This window comes from Capsaspora owczarzaki, assembly GCF_000151315.2.
Source record: "Capsaspora owczarzaki ATCC 30864 unplaced genomic scaffold supercont2.9, whole genome shotgun sequence".
Classification (NCBI taxonomy): domain Eukaryota; class Filasterea; order Ministeriida; family Capsasporidae; genus Capsaspora; species Capsaspora owczarzaki.
Genome location: NW_011887300.1, coordinates 1,346,105 through 1,364,373, shown reverse-complemented (window position 1 = coordinate 1,364,373; position 18,269 = coordinate 1,346,105). Strand labels below are relative to the sequence as shown.

At 54.8% G+C, this 18,269-nt stretch overlaps 6 protein-coding genes across 6 annotated transcripts; 2 read left to right on the top strand and 4 right to left on the bottom strand.

Moving 5' to 3' along the window:
* Positions 1-5: 5 nt before the first annotated feature.
* On the bottom strand, positions 6-3,235 carry CAOG_05791 (hypothetical protein). The gene is made up of 3 exons (XM_004346414.2): positions 2,727-3,235; positions 1,026-2,116; positions 6-896 (listed from the first exon to the last, which is right to left on the bottom strand). Exons 1-3 carry the CDS (start codon positions 3,106-3,108, stop codon positions 135-137), a joined length of 2,235 nt encoding a protein of 744 aa, XP_004346464.2. The 5' UTR covers positions 3,109-3,235; the 3' UTR covers positions 6-134.
* A 663-nt stretch (positions 3,236-3,898) lies between these two features.
* Positions 3,899-9,087, top strand: CAOG_05790 (hypothetical protein). Its single transcript, XM_004346413.2, has 6 exons — positions 3,899-4,066; positions 4,208-4,918; positions 5,047-5,163; positions 5,298-5,996; positions 6,101-6,288; positions 6,411-9,087. Exons 1-6 carry the CDS (start codon positions 3,926-3,928, stop codon positions 8,986-8,988), a joined length of 4,434 nt encoding a protein of 1,477 aa, XP_004346463.2. The 5' UTR covers positions 3,899-3,925; the 3' UTR covers positions 8,989-9,087.
* CAOG_05789 (sulfate transporter) lies at positions 9,028-11,130 on the bottom strand. The gene is made up of 2 exons (XM_004346412.2): positions 10,725-11,130; positions 9,028-10,279 (listed from the first exon to the last, which is right to left on the bottom strand). Exons 1-2 carry the CDS (start codon positions 11,109-11,111, stop codon positions 9,179-9,181), a joined length of 1,488 nt encoding a protein of 495 aa, XP_004346462.2. The 5' UTR covers positions 11,112-11,130; the 3' UTR covers positions 9,028-9,178.
* Positions 11,131-11,417: 287 nt separating this feature from the next.
* CAOG_05788 (AKR7A2 protein) lies at positions 11,418-13,390 on the bottom strand. Its single transcript, XM_004346411.2, has 9 exons — positions 13,288-13,390; positions 13,138-13,199; positions 12,895-12,958; positions 12,733-12,772; positions 12,436-12,632; positions 12,286-12,365; positions 12,140-12,206; positions 11,811-12,060; positions 11,418-11,711 (listed from the first exon to the last, which is right to left on the bottom strand). The coding sequence occupies exons 1-9, from the start codon at positions 13,354-13,356 to the stop codon at positions 11,563-11,565; spliced, it is 978 nt and encodes a 325-aa protein (XP_004346461.1). The 5' UTR covers positions 13,357-13,390; the 3' UTR covers positions 11,418-11,562.
* Positions 13,391-13,468: 78 nt separating this feature from the next.
* CAOG_05787 (glucosylceramidase) lies at positions 13,469-16,318 on the top strand. The gene is made up of 6 exons (XM_004346410.2): positions 13,469-13,904; positions 14,334-14,403; positions 14,519-15,409; positions 15,501-15,627; positions 15,730-15,765; positions 15,899-16,318. Exons 1-6 carry the CDS (start codon positions 13,639-13,641, stop codon positions 16,228-16,230), a joined length of 1,722 nt encoding a protein of 573 aa, XP_004346460.2. The 5' UTR covers positions 13,469-13,638; the 3' UTR covers positions 16,231-16,318.
* A 532-nt stretch (positions 16,319-16,850) lies between these two features.
* On the bottom strand, positions 16,851-18,134 carry CAOG_08918 (hypothetical protein; the record flags this gene model as incomplete). The annotated part of the gene is made up of 1 exon (XM_011272278.1): positions 16,851-18,134. One exon carries the CDS (start codon positions 18,132-18,134, stop codon positions 16,851-16,853), a length of 1,284 nt encoding a protein of 427 aa, XP_011270580.1.
* Positions 18,135-18,269: the final 135 nt, after the last annotated feature.

Below are 18,269 nucleotides of genomic sequence, written 5' to 3'. Positions count from 1 at the left end.
TCGTCTTGCGTTTACACTCTGATGTTTGTTTTGTTTAATGCCAAATGCATCAACTCGACGAGCCTTTGCTTGCTTAGCAAACAACCAAAAGCCGGAAGCAGCGGTGGCAACACTGCAACGTCTTCAAACGAGATCTAGTCCTGCGGGACCAGACCAACCACACAACCCGCATCGTAATTAAATACGGCAAATTGAGTTGCGCAGTAGACGCTGACGCCGCAGGTCTCCAACGGACAGGGAATGGTCACGTTGGAGGATTGCATCAGCGTGTTGTGAACGTTGGCAACCGTCTGATCTCGCAGAATGCTTTTGCTGAGCTGGCAGTAACTGTGGGGAGACATGTCTGGCATGTCGTACGTTTCTTTCATGGCGTATAGCTTGTCCCACGAGCGTTGAGCAATGGCATCGAGCGCTTCTTCACTCGCTGGCACTGGGAGCGCAGCAGCGGCCGAATTCGCCTTCTCCAGATTAAAGTAGAATGTTTCGTGGTCGAGCAGCTCGAACGAGGTGGCATCCAGCGTGTACACGCGGAAGGCGGGGTTTCTCTTGCCATTCGGGGAGAGCGAGGGAGCCGTGAATACCACATGAACGGGCTCGTCTAGAATCAAGGCTGGTGCTTGTGTCGCATTTCCGGCAGTCAGCTTGTGCAAAACCTCGAAACTATCGAAATGCGTGTAGCCAAACGTCATCAGTGCAAAACTGCTCGGGCTGCTGCTCACGTACGAGACAGCACCTGCGCCGTAGTTGGGCAAGGCTTCGCTCACGCCGGGTGGCAAGTTGCCGACCAGCACAATCCGCTCGCCAGTGGAAATCGCGTCCGTCAGTATCTTGGTGAAAAACACAACTTGCTGCGTAATTTGACGCTGGACTTTTTGAACTGCCGCGTAATAGTTGAACTAGAGTCCCACACAAACGGGGGGGGGGGAAAAGGCAACCAACGACACAAGATGATGCGGGTCAGTGGTGCAGCAAATCATCTCACACCACACCCTCCTCGTCAGAAAGGTCACAAACATCGTGCGCACCCGAACGCTCTGGTATGAGTTGCTAACGAGAATACGAAGGCCGGGACGGAGCACAGCCGAGTACGCTCCAAACTTGGCCACGTCGGAGAGCGCGGACGAGTTTAAAAACAAGCTCCACAGCTCGGTATACGCGTCCAGAATGTACTGGTCAGAGTCATAGTCAAACAAATTGCCGGGGTAGGTGTCATGCGGCCCGATAACGGGGAAGACAGGAGTAGAGGGCATGAACTGGCGAAACAGGTTTGCAACGCGCGTGTTGGCCGTCAACGTTCGATTCCAAGAGCAGTCCCAGACTTGCTCGGGTGCATTGTTGCCTGTCCATAGCACGGCATCGATTTGTCCGTTTGGGGCAGCATCGCCCGTCTGGAATGGATTTCCGGGGTAGGCAAACGTGGCATTGAGGTAGGCAAACAGCGACTTGAGTGTGCGCTCTGGCAAATTGCAGTTCGAATTGCCAAAGTACCCTGCGCGGCCGGAACCAACATCGTACGCGTGGCAGCACACATCGACATCGCAATTCGTCGGTGACCCTGGCTCATAGGCCAGATCGAGATGGATGTCGGTCAGTTGCAGCAGCCGGACGGTGTTGTTGGGAGAGTACGTGGTCTTGCGCGTCACAGACGGCAAGCGACGGTGAGATTGTATGTTTTGCAATGAAGGACGACGAGGGGTTGTGTTCCGGCTGACTGGCGGCTGGTGTGTTGGAGTGGCGCCTGTCGTCGCTTCTGGTTCTGGTTTTGGGGACGCGAGCTGCCCCAAACTCTTCCACCATCGACTGCTCAGCCTTGCAACAACCGAGGAAATCAGATCACTGGCCATGCTGTACAAGGTCGAGCCGAGCTGTCCCATATGACTCGAGACTTTGGCCAGAGAAGGGGCAAGACGACGCCAACGACGATCTTTGGCAGAGTCTGCTGCAGGAAAGTTCCCGAGCTGCTCTTGCGTCGTGTTGAAAACAATACAGTAGTTGAACAGTTCACAAAAGGTTTGCGCATCCAGCGTGGTATGGCGGAGGTTGGCTGCCATCGGTGCTAGATATCGATCCAGCATGCCGTCGCACATTTTGGTCGCATTGAACACGGTCTCCAGCACTGTTGATCAGGTTCAAAGTTGTGTTGTGTTCGAGTCGAGGTTAGCAATGAATTTCAAAGGAGGGCCAGCAAATGCACGCCTTCAGAGTTCGAGACGGTGAGGAAACTCAATCCATCCCACTTGAACAATTGTCCCAACTACAAACGCCGCTTCAAACCCCATTGACTCGACCGTTCACGCTGACTGGGTGAATAAGCTGCACGCCCGCGACATCCACGCGCGAATTGCCAAAGGCGTTTTTCCCTTTGTTGTTGTTTTCTTGGTTTTTTTTTTTGTTTTTTTGCTTTTTTCGAGACTGGCGTTCATCTTCCCGCCTGACGTTCCGCATCTCGTGATTCCAGTCAACCCCCCCCCCCGCACCACCCTCTGGCCCATTCGCATGACCAGCCCCGCTCGTTCAATAACATTGCCGAGTCTTCTTGAAGAAAAGGCGAGGCGTGCCGACGAAACGCTCGTTAGCGACGCAAAGCGAGGTGTGGCCTGGTTGCGCGGCTCCAGTTGTTTTACACAGCAATGGCGATGACGGATGATCAATCCATCGAGCCAAACTAACAACAAATGGTGTCATAAAACCCAAAAACGCGCGTGTCTTTGTTTTCCCGTTTTTACCTTCGACGCAGAACGGGGCAATCGTGCTGCGAAGCGAGTCCAGATCATTCAGTGTGGCGAGCAGCTTCAACTGGGCGAACAAGCTCGAGCATTGTCGGCAGTTCTCTGCCATCTCTGCGACTGTGCGGGAGGTTGGGTTTGGTGTGGCTGGCGGAAGTGGGAGAATGGTCACGTCGATCGAAAAGTTTCGCGTCGAATTGTACGGGTTTTCGCCGTCCTGTTGCTGTGCAGCGTTCAACTGGCGTCTGAGATGCATGTCGCGCCCGCGTCCTGCGCTCCGTCCTCCGACCTTCTGCGCGGGCAGAGCACGAGTTGGTGGGCATCCGACTAGAATGAATGCGACGGCCAGCAGCGCAATTGTCAAAGCCGTCGAGAGGCGCATTCAAGCAACGGGTTGGTTGTTTGTTTTTGTTTGTTTTTGTTTTGTTGTTTTGTTTTTTTGGCTCTTTGCGAATGATTTTGCGAAAAATCGACAACAACAATACAAAAGGTGAGAAGCAGAAAAGGGGGAGGAAAAAAGGAGTGGTGCAGTGCGTTTACCCAAAAACAGATAAAAACGGGTCGGGAATCTTTCCAAAGTGATTGCGTGGACGGACTGCGAAACCAATCCATCGAGCAGCTGCGACCGCCCCGTGCTCGTAGTTTGTTGGATTTATTGATTGCCCACATAGTTCAGAAGCATTTTGCGGCGATTCGGGACTGATCAGCGGGAGAACGCAGGGTGGAAGCGAGCCGTCAGAGCGTTCTTTGCGTACGGGGCGGTGCGTTGCTCGTCCATCCTCGGCCATTTCCAATTGTATTTGCAGTATGCTGTTTATGCTGTTAGTGAGGCGTTGTTGCGCTTCGGAGGCTCACGAGGATGCATGCGTCCACTCGAGTGCGGTCTTGCCACTCTGCGTTTGCTTCTGGTGCATTGTGCTCAAAGTGTGCCGACTTGGTCCGTTCCACCGCATACCTCCAAATTCTCACTTTAATACACTTGACATCATCACACACCCATTCAGCCCCGCCTTTCCGAGCTTGTTTCGAGCGGTTGCCACTTTGCACCGCAACGACCGGCAATTTTTATCATTTTACAGACGCCATCGACTTGCTTGCACTCATCCCACTACTCTAAAAAAATCTCTGCTGAATCAGGCATGATATTAATTGATAATCCAACTATTGCTCAGTCTTTCTCAACGCGAAACGTTGCCGAGATGAAGTTCGGCAAGCAGCTGGACGCCAAGCGGCTCGCCCAGTGGAGCGACTTTTACGTGAGCTATGGCCTGCTCAAGAAGCTCATCAAGGCAGCCGAGCAGCAGCAGCGTCAGCCGCGCACCGCCGGCCAAAACCCCCAGGTACACCCGCTGAGAGAGAGAGAGAGAGAGAGAGAGAGAGAGAAGAGGACAAGGGGGAAAGGTGGGGATAGGTCTAACTAATCCGTAGCAAATCAGCGCTACCCTTTTCTTGCCACTCACTGAACTTTCCCCGTATCGTAGGAGCTTGTTGAGGCGTGTCGGAAGCGCTTCTTCTTTGAGCTCGACCGCGACTTGGAGCGAGTGACTGGCTTTTTCGTGTCGCAGATGAGCGAGCTCCAGCAGCGACTGACTGCGCTGTGTGTCAAGAAGAGCAGCGCACTGCTGCACGAGTCGTCGCATCCACTGCAGCAGGAGGGACAAGCGAGGCCGGCTGGAGCTGGAGTCGTCGGAGATGGAGAATCGCTCAGTCAAGCTCAAGCTCAGGCTCAGGCGCAGGCTCAGGCTCATCATGACCAAGACGACCACGACGACGACCACGACGACCACGACGATGGAATGAACGAGCTGCTCGATCGCAGGCAGACGGCCGACGCGCGAGGCGGACGACGACGACGAGCAATCGACCAATCCACGGTGCAGGATCAAGCACGAGCTGCAGTCAGTGACATTGCCGCCGACGACGAAACCGACCCGACCCCAATCGACGCGGGGCTTCCTGCTGGGCATACTGGCGCAGCGGCGGCGGCGGCGGCGGAGCGAGTGGGAAGTCGAGCGCAGCGCCAAAGCAACGCCAGCAGCGCTCAGTTCAATGCAACCAGTCATTCTGCGGCTGCTGCGACTGCGGCTGCTGCGGCGGCTGCTTCCATTGCAGCTGGCGCCCATCAGCAAGTCGCGCGGCTGTCCATCGACGCCGTCAACGCGCTCGCCAACTCATTTGCCGACTTTATCGAGGTTTGTTCCCTAGCTGTTGCATTGACTCTGCGTTTGGCTCCATGCAAACAATCGCCGTTTCATTTTGATCCTGCTCTTACATGTTCGCTCTTCCTATGCGTGCTGGCCTGGATGCATGCCCTTTGCAGGACTCGGACAAGCTGCAGACGTTCGTGACGCTCAACGCGACTGGATTTCGCAAGATTCTCAAAAAGTTTGACAAGCGCCTTCTCGAGACCAACCAAGAACGATACCTCAGCAGCAAGGTGAGTGCTCCGCTGCTACATCCGCCATCGTGTTCCGATTGTCTGATCTCGGCATAGTTCGCTTGCCTTGGACGCAAAATGTCTCACTTTGTCTTCCTTTTCTTGTTTTGTTCCTCCTTTGCTCACTGACTCAGGTCTACGTCCAACCGTTCAGCGATGTCACGCTGCTTACTCGGATGAAAACGGAAGCAACCCAGCACCTGAACGATCTCCACGCGCTTCAGAGCGGCGGCGAGTTGTCGGACGCTCAGCAAGGGCTGCCAGAGACGCTTCGGCAGCTGTCCACCTCTTTGCTGTCGGCCGTGACCAACCATCACGCCGAGAAGATTATTGACATTTTGGATCGGATGAATAGCGAAATTGTTCGCGAGATTGCGGTCGGAGGCGTTTCGGCCGAGTCGGTGCCTGGCATTCTGCATCGCTGGCTCGCCAAGCCGCTCATCACAGCGTCCCGGGATGGTGCAATCTCTGTCGTCGCCACGCTTCTGGACGCCGGTGCCAATGTCAACAGTCTCAACACGAAGAACAACCGGACTGCGCTTCAGAAGGCGGCTGGTCACGGCCACGACGAGGTTGTTGAGCTGCTTCTCGCTCGTGGTGCGAATGTGCAGCGACAAGACATCCATCAGCGTACACCTCTCCACTATGCCGTCCTGACGGGCTCCACGCGATGTGTGCGCCACTTGTTGCACCACAATGCTCCGCTGGAAATCCGAGACCAGGACGGATTCACGCCGTTGCAGTACGCCATCATCAAAGGCTATCTCTCCATTGTGCAAGAGCTTGTCCAACGAGGTGCCTCTGCTGAGGTCCGCACCATTGAAACGGACCAGGTTGGTAGTTTTTTTGTTCTTCGACGTTCGGCTTTTTTATTTTGACGCCTAGCCTTTTTGCCTTGTTTTCGCTCAACACTTTCATCTTGTCGTCCCGCAAACAGACCTGCCTCATCCTTGCCGCCGAAAACGGCCAGCACGCAGTGGTTGCACTATTGCTGGATCAGGGCGCCGCCATTGACGCTCTCGACGAGCACGGTGCAACTGCATTGCATCATGCCGCTCGAATGGGGCACACCACGACTGTGCGCGAGTTGCTTCAGCGCAGAGCAAGTGTGAACATTTCAGCATCGTACGTCTATGCACCGGCTGTGTTTTTGGCCAATGTTGGATGGAAGACAATGATGGGTTTTCGTTCTTTTTTTTTTTTGTTTTTGTTTCACTTGTATGTTCTGCAAACTTGACACTTGCTAGAACCAACCGACACACTCCTCTGCTGGAAGCCACATGCCAAGGCCACTTTGACTGCGTCAAGCTCTTGCTCGACTATGGCGCACGAAGCGATCTCGAGGATGCCATGGGCTGGACTGCTCACGCTCACGCCGTGTTCCGGGGCCACATGAGAATTGCCCAGCTCTTTTCCGCCCCAGCGTCTGCGTCCGCGGCTAATCGGCTGTCAAAGCGCGTTTCCACGTACTCGCAGACCGTGGACGAAATCGACGGCAGCGATCCTACCATGGCCGCATTCGGCGTCGAGTCGCCTGCCGTGTTTTCGATTCCACGTGGCATCACCAACGCATCTGCTAGTCTGCACTCGCCTCTCACCATGCAGCTGGACGGAATGCAGCTGGATACAACAGACCCTTCTGTGGCCCCATCCTTGGACGATTCCATTCCATTGCTTGCATTGCCTCCACCGGCGTTGCCGTTCAAGCACCATGGCCACACGTACTTGCATCGTCGCGTTCTGTTGCAAATGACGCTGGGTCTGTCTGCCTTCACCATGGACGGCCTGGTTGAGGCGCTTGGGGTTGGCAACGCTCGCCGCACCGTCGCTCAACCGCCTGCCAAGCAACTCCTCCAGCAGCCACCCGCCGTGCTCCAGCTCTTCTCCCCGTTGATGCTGGGTGCCGGAACGCCCAAAGCCCATGTCAGCGGCAAGCAGGATCCGGCATCTTCCACCCCTCAACCCCCTGGTCGCCGTGTGACACCCCAGCATCCCCCGGCCCTGCTCGACAGCGCTGCGACCAATCCGAACGCGCGCACTCACCCAGTAACGCTGCAGTCCGGCCGAGATCCATTCCCAGCAATGCGCATGGTTGTGTCTGTGCCATGCAGTGGTAACGTCCCGCACATGCTGATGCTTCCGCTTCGCAATGAGCAGCACGCCGAAAACTTTTCCTTCCTGGCCGACTCTCTGTCGCAGCTCACAGTGTACATCAACCTGTTTCCAGCGGTCGGCGATCAGCTTGTGGGTCGGGCGGCGATTCTCCCAGCGTCGTTTGCGCTTCTGAAGGGCTCTGTCGTCGCGCCCATCTTCCATGTTGAGACGCTCGAGCTGTTGGGCTCTATCGCGCTCGAGTACCAAGTGGTGACGCCTTTCTACCACCGTGGTATCAGCGCCGGCATCTCATCGCAGACGTACTGGAAGTCCACGCGCAGCCTTGGCAAGCGGCGCTATGCCGGGGCAGCCGCCTTGGCAGGTGCAGGCAATTCCAGTTCCTTTGCCGCGGCCGACGATGATGACGATGACGAGGCCGACAATTCGCTTGCTTCCAGCCGCGGACACTTGTTGCCGCTCGAACGCAGCGTGGTGACTGCAGCTTCTCTCACTTCGCACTACATTGACGTTGAAGTCCAACTGTCACGCGATGGCACGCCGCTCGTCCGCCTTGGCAGCGACGTTCTGGAAAAGGTCTTGCCATTTGCCCTGACTGGTGACAGCGAGCTTGTTCAACAGGTGCAGTCCAAGTTCAAGCGCAGCAGCCAACTGCTCGTTTCGCCCATGCACTTGGACTCGACATCGGCCATCGCTGCCGGCGCCCCGGCATCTGCTCTCCAACAGTGCGTGGAGCAAAGCCTTCCCCATGGATTTTGCGCTACCACGCTTGAGGCGTTGCTGACGTGCGATGAAATTGAACCAGCCGTCGGCTTCCATCTCCATCTGACTCTGCCAGGCACAGTTTCTGCTGCGGAAGTTCACCCAACGGACGAAGGGTTTGACGGCGCCTCCTGGCTTCATTCTGACTTGTCCGCGCCGTCTGCGTGGTCCTCGCGCGTTTCAGCCATTCCGCAGCAAGCTCTCAACCGCTGCGTGGATGCCGTGCTCAAAGTCATCTACGACAACGCAAAGTCGCGTCGCCTCTTGTTCAGCTCCTTCCATCCAGACACATGCATGATGCTTGCATTGAAGCAGCCAAACCACCCCGTGATGCTCGCGTCCTGTGGTGGCGCCGTATTGACCACGGATGCTGTCTGCAATTCAATGCAGCAGGCCGTTTTCTTTGCCAAGTCGCACCAGCTCCTGGGCATTCTGGTCCACGCCCCGGTCGTCGCTCGCTCGCCAACGCTGATTCGGGCTGTGCGAGAGAGCAGCCTGCTACTCTTCACCTTTGGGTCTTGCAACGCATCCCGCGAGGTCCGCGGCACCCAAGAGCTCGACCATGTGGACGGCGTGGATGCATTCGGTGCCGTGCACATTGCGCGACGCCTGCAGCATCACCCTGCCTTCCCTTCCACGGTCGCCACCCCCAGTTTCCGCCGATCCGGCTTGCTGTCAAGCAACAGTTTGCATGGGTCGTCCCTGTTTTCCCAAGCTGGTCTGGTGGATGCCTTGTCAGCAATGCAAGAGTCTTCTCCAAGCTCGGGCAATACTGCCACGGCCACACCAATGACGCTGCTGACCAGTTCCGTTGGCAACTCGTCTGCCTCACGTGTGTCGGCTGATGCTCCTGCTCTGGATGCTCGAGCAAGTGCAGCAGGAGCCGTGCCTGCTGCCCCTCCTGCGTTTGCAGGCTCCATCTTTTCCTTCCTGAGTAACGATTCCCAGTAGTGTTACCATTTGTTTTTTGATTTATTGAAGAGACAACAATCAGTAAACGGTCTAATGTATTTTGTAGTCCAAAAAAAAAAGCTGATTCAAACAACCGCAAATGCACAACTGAAATGCAAACAGAAACACAATCGAAAAAGCAAACCCAAAGGCACTGTTGAGATCAGCCCAGCTGGTTGCTATGATGCCTTTAGCAGTCTTCCGACTTGAGAAGAGCGCCTCTCTCTGCGCGAGTAGGAGTACCCTGTTTGCCAGTCAAATTCTCAAAGTACAGGCGAACTTTCGGGAGGACGTTTTGACGAAGGTCGCTCCATACTGTTCGGTAGTGAATGCCAAGGTAGAGCAGCACATGCACGCTCATGCCAACAAGGAAGCCAACGAACGTGCTGATTTGGAGCGAGCCAGCAGCAGTCGCGATGGTCACAGAGAAGGCGTGTTGGTCACCAAACACTGGTGGGTCGGACTGTCCCACAGCAACACGCGCGGGCGGCGCAGGCGCAGGCGATTCGGGCTCGCCGATTGCAAAAGCATTTTCAGCATTTTCAGCAGTTTCAGCATTCTCAGAGCTCGACGCTGAAGATACCATCGGCTGTTGCTGCCTGGCAGATGATGGCTTTTTGGCAAAGCCGCCACGGGCAGCGAGACAGAGCTCGCAGCCACCCACCGCTAAAAGTGCGCCCAAAATCGAGTTTGGGAAGCTCTGGAAGAGGACCAGCGGAAGATTGCCAAGCGCCAGTGCAGCGGTGCAGAGCACAACGCCAAGGAAGAGGATGGCCACATTGGAGCGCGCACCAAAGCGGTACTGCGCAGCAAGGCCGCTTGCGCCGTGGCACATGGGCATGGCTCCGAGCCAGCTGACGACGAGATTCATGAGCGCCACGGAAAGCGCCAACTGGTACGGCTTGGCCACTGTTTTAGGGAAGAGCGAGTTGGAGAGGCTGCACACGGCGATCACGCTGTTCAGGGTGGTCAGTGGAATCTGAGGCAGCGCCATGCTGGTGAATCCTTCCTGGAAATCGGTGCTATTGAGCGAAACGGGGCCGGGGAAGCGGAACTCAAAGTGGATGGCGCGGTCGTTCCTGTAGATGGCCAGTCCGAGGCCAAGCACAAACAGCACGAGCGCCGTCGGGATGGTCTGGCGCTCCCACAAGAGCAAGACAAGTACGAGACATGCAATTCCCATCAGAATGTTATCAGAGCCCTCCGCCCAGACGTTCGTGTTGTTGATGTAGCCAATTCCCTTCATGGCGAGCGACAAGCCTGTGCCCAGCTGGATTCCTCGGACGACAGACTGGTGGTGTTGCAGAACAAAGGTCAAACAAACCCAAATCCAAAGTGAGCGAGCAAAACGCAAAAGCCTTTCGTTTGTCCGGACAAATGGTCGCAATATCGTGATCCGTGGATCTGCACGTTCCCAGCCGTTCCCCTCCCCCCCCCCAAATCTGTGAGATCTCCCAACAGTAACAGTGCGACGATGCTCGACGGCAACTTGCCGGCACTTCTGCAATTTGGACTTCCAACTGCTGCTCGCTGGCTTGTTTGGTTGTTGTTGTTGTATGATTCGTTTGATACATTGCTTTCTTTTGTTTTTTTTTCTTGCTCTGAGCTTCTTTTTTTTTCACATGTCAAAACCCTAAACATGGCAATCTTGTTGCCTTGTTGTTCTGAGCAACTGAGCAACGCATCTCAACACACTCCTCGACGCTACGGCGACGGCGACGGCGACGGCGACTCACCTCTGGGACGAGCCAGTTGACGACGTCTATCAGCCTGGTGATGCCGAGGAAGCCGACGACGGCGCTGGTGAGGATGCCCGCTGCGTAGATCTGGCTGGCGGGCAGCGACTGCGCAATGGCGGCCGCTGCGATCGCCTTCATTGGCTGCACTGCCATCGGAACCTCAAACATGAATGCAGTGACAATGTTGAACACGCCGGCAAAGAAGACGGCCGCGGTAAAGTCGAGTCCGCACGTCACGACGAGGCCCAGCAGCAGCGGGATGAACGTCCCCACGTCGCCAAACGCACCAGAGTACTCTCCAGGGTTGGATGCATGGGTGCGTATGCCGTTCAGCCACCTGCGCGCGGCGGCGGCGGCGGCGGCATGAGCCACTCCCATTGCCATTGGCGTCCAAACAAGAGCGTGAAAAGAAGGAGTGGCGTCTGAGAAACTAAGAAGTGGAAGAGCGAATGGAAAGGTGCAAAAAATGGAAACAATGCATGTCGATCGAGTTCAGGGAAATTCTACTCGAGAAAGTGGGAAATTGGGAAATTGGGATGAGCGACGGACCGTTCTGAGGCGACCGTTCTGATCTGAGATTTTGGTGATCTGCTGCTGCTGCTGCTGCTGCCGATTGTGATTTGTCCTGTTATTGAGTGGAACGCGCGGGAATTTGCTTGGTTGAGATGGGATGAGTAGTTGGACGAAGCGTACGCAAGCAAAGAAGGATTGATTCGGTGGATAAAAGTCATCACAGGAAACACAACAGTGCTGGAGCAAATCACGAACAACCCCAAGCACAAGAGCGACTGAACACATCCATGACGCCAAACACTTGAGGTGCAAGGAGAATGTGCTAGCGAGAATACGAAGGGCAGGTCGCTTCGAGGTTGGCCCACGCAGCATCAAACGCAGCCACAACCGCATTGTCCAGCGGACCAGTTGCACAGCCAGCGAGGTTTTCACGAAGCTGCTCCACCGTAGATGCGCCCAGAATAACGGCATCTAATCAAGCAATCCAATGCAAACAAACGCAGAAACACAACCGATCAGCCGTTTGCCCAAACGTTGCTGTTTGTTGCAACAGCTTGAAAACAAACAAACCTCCGTGATCGCCAGAAAGCACAGAGTGATGCAAACACCAAGCAAGCGCAGCAGCAGTCAACGTCATTCGGCCATCGGGATACGAGTCTGCAATGGCAGCCTTGACCTTTTCCAGAGCGTCAAAGTTCTCGCGCTTCCAGTAGCGCTCGCGATAGGTCTTTGCCCACGCGCCGTCATTGAAAAAGCGGCCAGCGGGTTGGTTGACCGTGTCTTCATACGTGTATCTGCCTGTCAAGAGACCGCCGGCAAGCTACAAAGCGCAAAACAACAAACAAAAGATGAGCCCGCGCTGGTTTGTCACTTCTCTCCCCTTTCGTTCCACTGCTCACTGGATTGTAGATGTAAAAACGGATGTTGAACTCGCGCAAAACCGGCAGTAAATCCTTCTCCACTTGACTGTCAAAAGAACGATGAGAGAGTCTCGTAGTGAGCCAGATTGTCGCATTTCCTCGATTTTGTTTGCGTTCGTTCTCACCGAGTGATGGCATTGTACATGCCCTGGTACACAGTGGGAGCAATCCAGCCTCGTGCCTTGCATATTTCGACAACTTTGCGCTATAGCCCAAAGAGTCATCGATGAGCAATGCAGCACAAAGCAGCTCGTGGTCAAAGCGTTTGCACGTACAACAAGCTCGGCGGAATAGTTGGACAGCCCAAGCTCGGTAAACTTGCCGGCCTTGTGCAGATCGTTGCACGCCTCGAGCGTCTCTTCCAACGGCGTCTTGTGGTCGGGAGCATGCAGATAAAACAAATCCACCGAGCTCAACTTGAGACTTGCGAGCGAAGCATTGAGCTGCTTGGCAACGCCAGCCGCGGTCAAGTCTGTTCCAGCAAGTCACGCCCGATTGTTACTTAGCGTGTTAGAATGACCTCAAATCCATTGCAGATGCAAGCCAAACATATCACACAACCCAGGATTTACCGTTCGGCTGCCATGGATTGGCTTTCGTCGCAATCTTCGTCTGATCCGTCCGCGCATAAAATTCAAACATCGTCCCAATTTGTTTCCAAATAAGCAAGGCATTATCACTATTGTATTGTGGTTGCCAGTGTCTCTGAGCTTCTCAGACTTTTGGGACCTCACCTTTGCCTTGTCGTGGACGAGCGGCATCTGGCCCAGCAGCACCTCCGTCTGGCCATCCGCGTACCTGCGTTTGTTGTTGTGCTCCAGGGTTGAGTGACTTGCACCACCATCCAGTCCGCCACGCACGGTCCGGCAGGGCCAAGGCTCCAATGTAATCCCAGCCAGAATCGAAACCTTCCCCCAACAGCCCAACCCCGACCCAAGCCCGATTGCGGCCTTTAGCGGTTTGATCGTGTTGCTTACATGAGCGCAGTGTCGAGCTCGGAATGGCCAGCGTTGACAAACACGTCGATCGCGGCAGCACCCTGAAATTTGTGTCAACCAAAAACAAAAGGCTGTCAATCTCAGAATTCGAGACCATTCCAACTCTCTGATTGCAGCAAGTGCATGTACAGCGGCTGCAGTGAGGCGGAGTCCGATTTGCATCGTCCCAAACACAAGGCGAACGGGTGCAGCCGACATGCTCAGAGATTGGAAGAGTGAGTTTCAATCTCAGATTTCATCGCAATCTCAATTTCAATCTCAATCTCAGTTCCCTCAATCTCAGATGTCATCCCAACCTCAGTCTTAGTCTCAGGCCTTGTATCGTCTCAGTCTCAGATTTCAATCTCAATCTCAGTTCCCTCAATCTCAGATTTCATCCCAATCTCAATCTCAGTCTATTTTTCTTTTCCCCCAGTTGTTGGTGATACTTGCAACCATCACCATCACCATCACCATCAACATCAGCTGCTGCTTGTTTGGATGAGTCGAACAACGCGTGATCCGCTTCGGCTTCGACTTCCGCTTCGGCTGACGCTGGCTGTGGCTGTGGCTATGGCTATGACTGTGGTCGCCGGTGCATCTGCTGCCTCGTCGTCGTCGTCGTCGGCGGTGCCAAAGCGCACCGTGCATGGCGAGTGCGCAGTCAACTATCACGGCGCGTGCAAGTGCACTGTGGACGAGTGCGATGCCCCAGAGCCCCTCGGCACCCTGGCAGCCAACGACATTGCCATCTACTCGACCACCCTGTGAGCAAGCCACACACACATACAAAAAGGATTATCCAAAAAAACCGTGAGTGAGGAGTGATTGAGGAATCAGAGCAGAATCAGAGACAGCGACCGCTCAGACACGCTCAGACACGCTCAGATTGCATTGAGTTTTGATTGAAAACAAAAAGATAGCCATTGAGCTAATCGTCGTCATCAAAGTCAATCGAGAGGACCGCAGTCAAAGCCTCAATCCTTCCATCAAACCGGATTTTGATCGAGCTGCTTTGAGTGGCAATGCAACAGTCCCCATCGACAGAACAGGGTCAATCCTCGTGACAGAATCAGCATCACTTGGCTGGTTGTTTTGTTTGATTGATTGAAAGAAAGAGCAAAGTTATTGTAATTCTGAGCAAATTCTGCATCCAAGCGTTGTTCTCAGTGTTTTCGGCTTTTGCTTGTTCGCAGGTCGGGCGATCGCCTCAAGCGAACCGTCAAGAAGTTTGATGCAACGGCTACCACATCATCCACAGTCAAGGTACACACACACACGCACACACACACACACACACACACACACACTCGACAGAGTCAAATTCATGCCTCATGATGCCTCATTCTCAAACCCAAACTTCTCGCTTGATTTGTTTCAGATCGGATACGACACACCGCTGCAATCGATTGTTGGCGTGGGCACAGCGTTCACGGACGCCATGGCTGTCAACGTGGGTGCCATGACCGCCGACATCCAAGAGCTCATCTTGGAAAACTACTATGGCGCAACGGGACTCGGCTACGCCCTCGGACGCATCCCGATTGCGAGCTGCGATTTCAGCACGCACATGTACTCTTACAACGATCTGTACGGTGACTACCAGATGACCAACTTTAGCGTCGACGTGGACGTTGCCAGCGGCAAGATTGGCATGATTCAGAAAGCGCTCAGCCTGCGCCAGGAAGCGCTGCAGGCCGGTTTGTTTTCGGCGCCGCTGGGTCCCATCGACGACGCTGCCCTGGGCCCTGTCGGTGTGCTGACCAACAACCACTCGATGGTGCTGTTTGCCTCGTCCTGGTCTCCGCCGGCATGGCTCAAGACGACGCAGAGCCGCGTGAAGGGCTCGCTCAACGGCACCGCTGGTGATGCCGTGCACAAGGCGTATGCGCTGTATCTTTCCAAGTTCCTGGACGCCTACGCTGCGCATGGCATCGAGGTGGCTTACCTCAGCATGCAAAACGAGCCGTCGATGTCCGTCAGGTGGGACTCTTGCTTTTTCTCGCCCGTGACGGAGCGCGACTTTATCAAGACCGACCTCGGCCCGCTCATGCGGCAAAACCACCCCGATGTTGGCTTGATCATGCTCGACGATCAGCGCCTCGAGATGGATATCTGGCTGGACATTGTGCTGTCCGACGCCGATGCTGCCCAGTACGTGAACGTCACCGGCATGCACTGGTACTCGAGTGCCAACGATGTCCTCGACGAGTTCCAGTACCTGCGCTACGCGCACGACAAGTACCCCAACATGCTCTTGCTTGCGACGGAGGTAATGCAGAGGCTTTTTTTTTTTAATTGTTGTAATTATTGTTTTGGTTTTTTTTTGGTACTTATTGCGCTCTCTTTGTTCCCGCAAAAAGGCATGTGCTGGCGAGGAGGTCATCGACCGTGGAGTCGTCTTTGGCAGCTGGTACCGCGGAATCACCTACTTTAAGGACATTTCCGGCGACTTTAACAACTGGGCGATTGGCTGGACTGATTGGCCAGGTTTTGTGCTTTTTTTTTTTTTTACTTTGTCCGTGTTAGAGGAGGAGGCGAATGGCGCAGCTCACACACATGTTTCTTGCTGTAATGCTTTGCTTGGCACAGGCGTTGTTGACCTCCAAGGCGGTCCGAACCACGCTGGTGAGTTTTCGTTTGGATTTCGGTTTTTGGGAAAGTTTTGTGTTGAAATGGTGGCCAGTGATTGACGTCTTGCTTCTCTTTTGCCCCCCCCCCACCTCTTCTCCTCTGTCCTCGCTTCTACTCGATTCTGCAGGTAACTGGGTCGACTCTGCCATCGTGGCAAACACGACCGCAGGAACCGAATTCTACAAAAACCCTATGTTCTACGCGCTGGGCCACTTTTCGCTGTTTGCTCCCGCCAACTCGTCGCGCCTGGAGGTGACTGTGCAGTACGGTCCAGACCAGCCCAACACGCTCAAGCTGGAGATTACCGCATTCCTGCGACCCGACGGCCTTGTTTCCGTCATGATTGGCAATACGGACGAGATTCATCCTCGCGCGATTTCCATTGCGCATCCGACCCAGGGCTACATCAACCTGGTTGTTCCGAATGCGTCCATGCAGACGCTGGTGTTCAAGCTGTAGAGAGATTGGTCCTGGTGTGTGCACAAAGTACAAAATGCAAGTGTCTTTTGATGTTCATTTGCTCTCATTGAAGCGACGCCATTCTTCCAACACTCACAAACGAGCATGGCAGATGGCAAGCAACAGCGTCTTGTTGTTGGCAAGCCGGATTGCCTCTAGATTCGGAGACGGGGGGGGGGCGGAGAACACAACACTGTCTCGGCACAGTAGTCGCGCCTCGCGCTAAAAGTAACAACTCCCAAATCAAAAAGTGCCGCCTATTCTATCATATTACTTTGTCAGAGGGGGCACTGCTGTTACGAATGAATAATCAACAACCTACAGCAGAGGACAAGGTAGAAGAAGACATTGAATCAGACGACGAGTAGATCGCCATTGGTGTTTTGTCTGTCGGGGTGGCCGTTTGGTATCAAAGCAAAGAAGGCGACACAGGCTTCACAACCATGCACAGCAAGTCGTCCGCCCAACGAGCATCGAGAATGCCGATGAACTTTACAATTGGCTTTTTATTCTCAGAGCGACGTCTTCAAGATACAATACAGATGCTGAGAACGCATTGCAACACACGAAAGCGAGGAACGCTTGAAGATGGCTCAAGAAGCCAGAAACAAGGGACGGCCCTACGGTCTCGTGCAGTTCAGCAGGGCAGCCACAGAGCGCTGAACGTGGCGCGAGTGAAGGGTGTAGGTCTCGTCGGGATGGTAAGCGAGAATGTTGGTGTTGGTGGCGAGGAGCTTTTTGGTGAGGTCGAGACCAAGAGCCTCCTCCACATCATCGACATGCTGAGCACCTCGACAGAGACGACAAAAGGTGCTGCTCACGGGAGGCGATATCTGCGCCAAGTCGCCGAAAAGTCGACGCAGGGCACCTCGAGTGCCAATGTGGAACTCCAGAAAGATCTGTTCCACAGTCTTGAACAAAAGGTCGTCTGCTAGATTGTTGAGCAGAATCAGACGCCCACCAGCAATCTCAGCGACCGCACGCTTGGCCAAATCCTCGTGGATGTCACGACGCACCAGATATGTGACAGCTTGTTGGTCGGTGAGATCACCCACTTCAACAACGCGAGCACGAGTCATTGCTGACGATTCCTTGAGCTCAGGCAGAGTCGAACCATCGCTGGTGACGAGAACAACATTGAGCAGCTGCTTGTCAGCAGCCGCCTTGGCAAAATCTTGAATCACATGCAACAGTGCTGGACCCTGCTGGGCGATCTCGTCCACAGCGTCGATGACCAGCGTGGCAACGTGACCATGCTTGGCCTTGAACTGTGCGGCGACGTCCCGAAGACCGAGCTCGAGTATCGCCCAGCTCTTGAACGGCTCTTCTGCCGATGTGACTTGCTCCATCTCAACACTACGGTCTTTGAAGTAGCCTGCTGTGAAGGTGAACCGGTTGAACGCGAACGCGAGAGACCCCGCCAGTCGTTTCGGCACATCAACGGGGAGCTCAGCGCCGACGATGTGGTAGACAATGCCAGTGCTGTTGGCTCGGATGGCGTCGAGGACGGCGGTGGTCTTGCCGCAGCCTACTTCGCCAATGACGACCGTGTAGTCCTTCAACAGCGCGGGGCGCAGCACCCCTTGAAGCATAGCAACGGCCTCTGGACGATTGACGTGGTATTTCTCGAAGGGCGGGATCACGGAGCCGGCCTCGAAGCGAGCGAGCATGCGAGCTTGAACGATTTCGGGCGAGTGGGTCTTGGCGTCTATAATTGTCTTCTTGGCGTCCAGCACGTGCTGAGCAACAAAAGCCGCCACAACCAAAACGATGAATGTGGTGGAGACCGCCTTGGCGACCGCGCCGCCGATGAAGCCGAACACACCCCGAAAAGCTGGCTGCTGCTGATCCGGGGCCGCCGCTGGAGCCGCCGCTGGAGCCGCAGCTGGAGCCGGAGACGACATCGGGATAAACAGAAAACAAAACAAAAAACTGCGCTCAGCGTTGACAATCCATTGTCAACCCGTTATGAGTTGAATGATTGTATCATTGTTCTTCCAAGACGGTCCTGATGATGCTGCATTGTGCCGCTTTTCAAA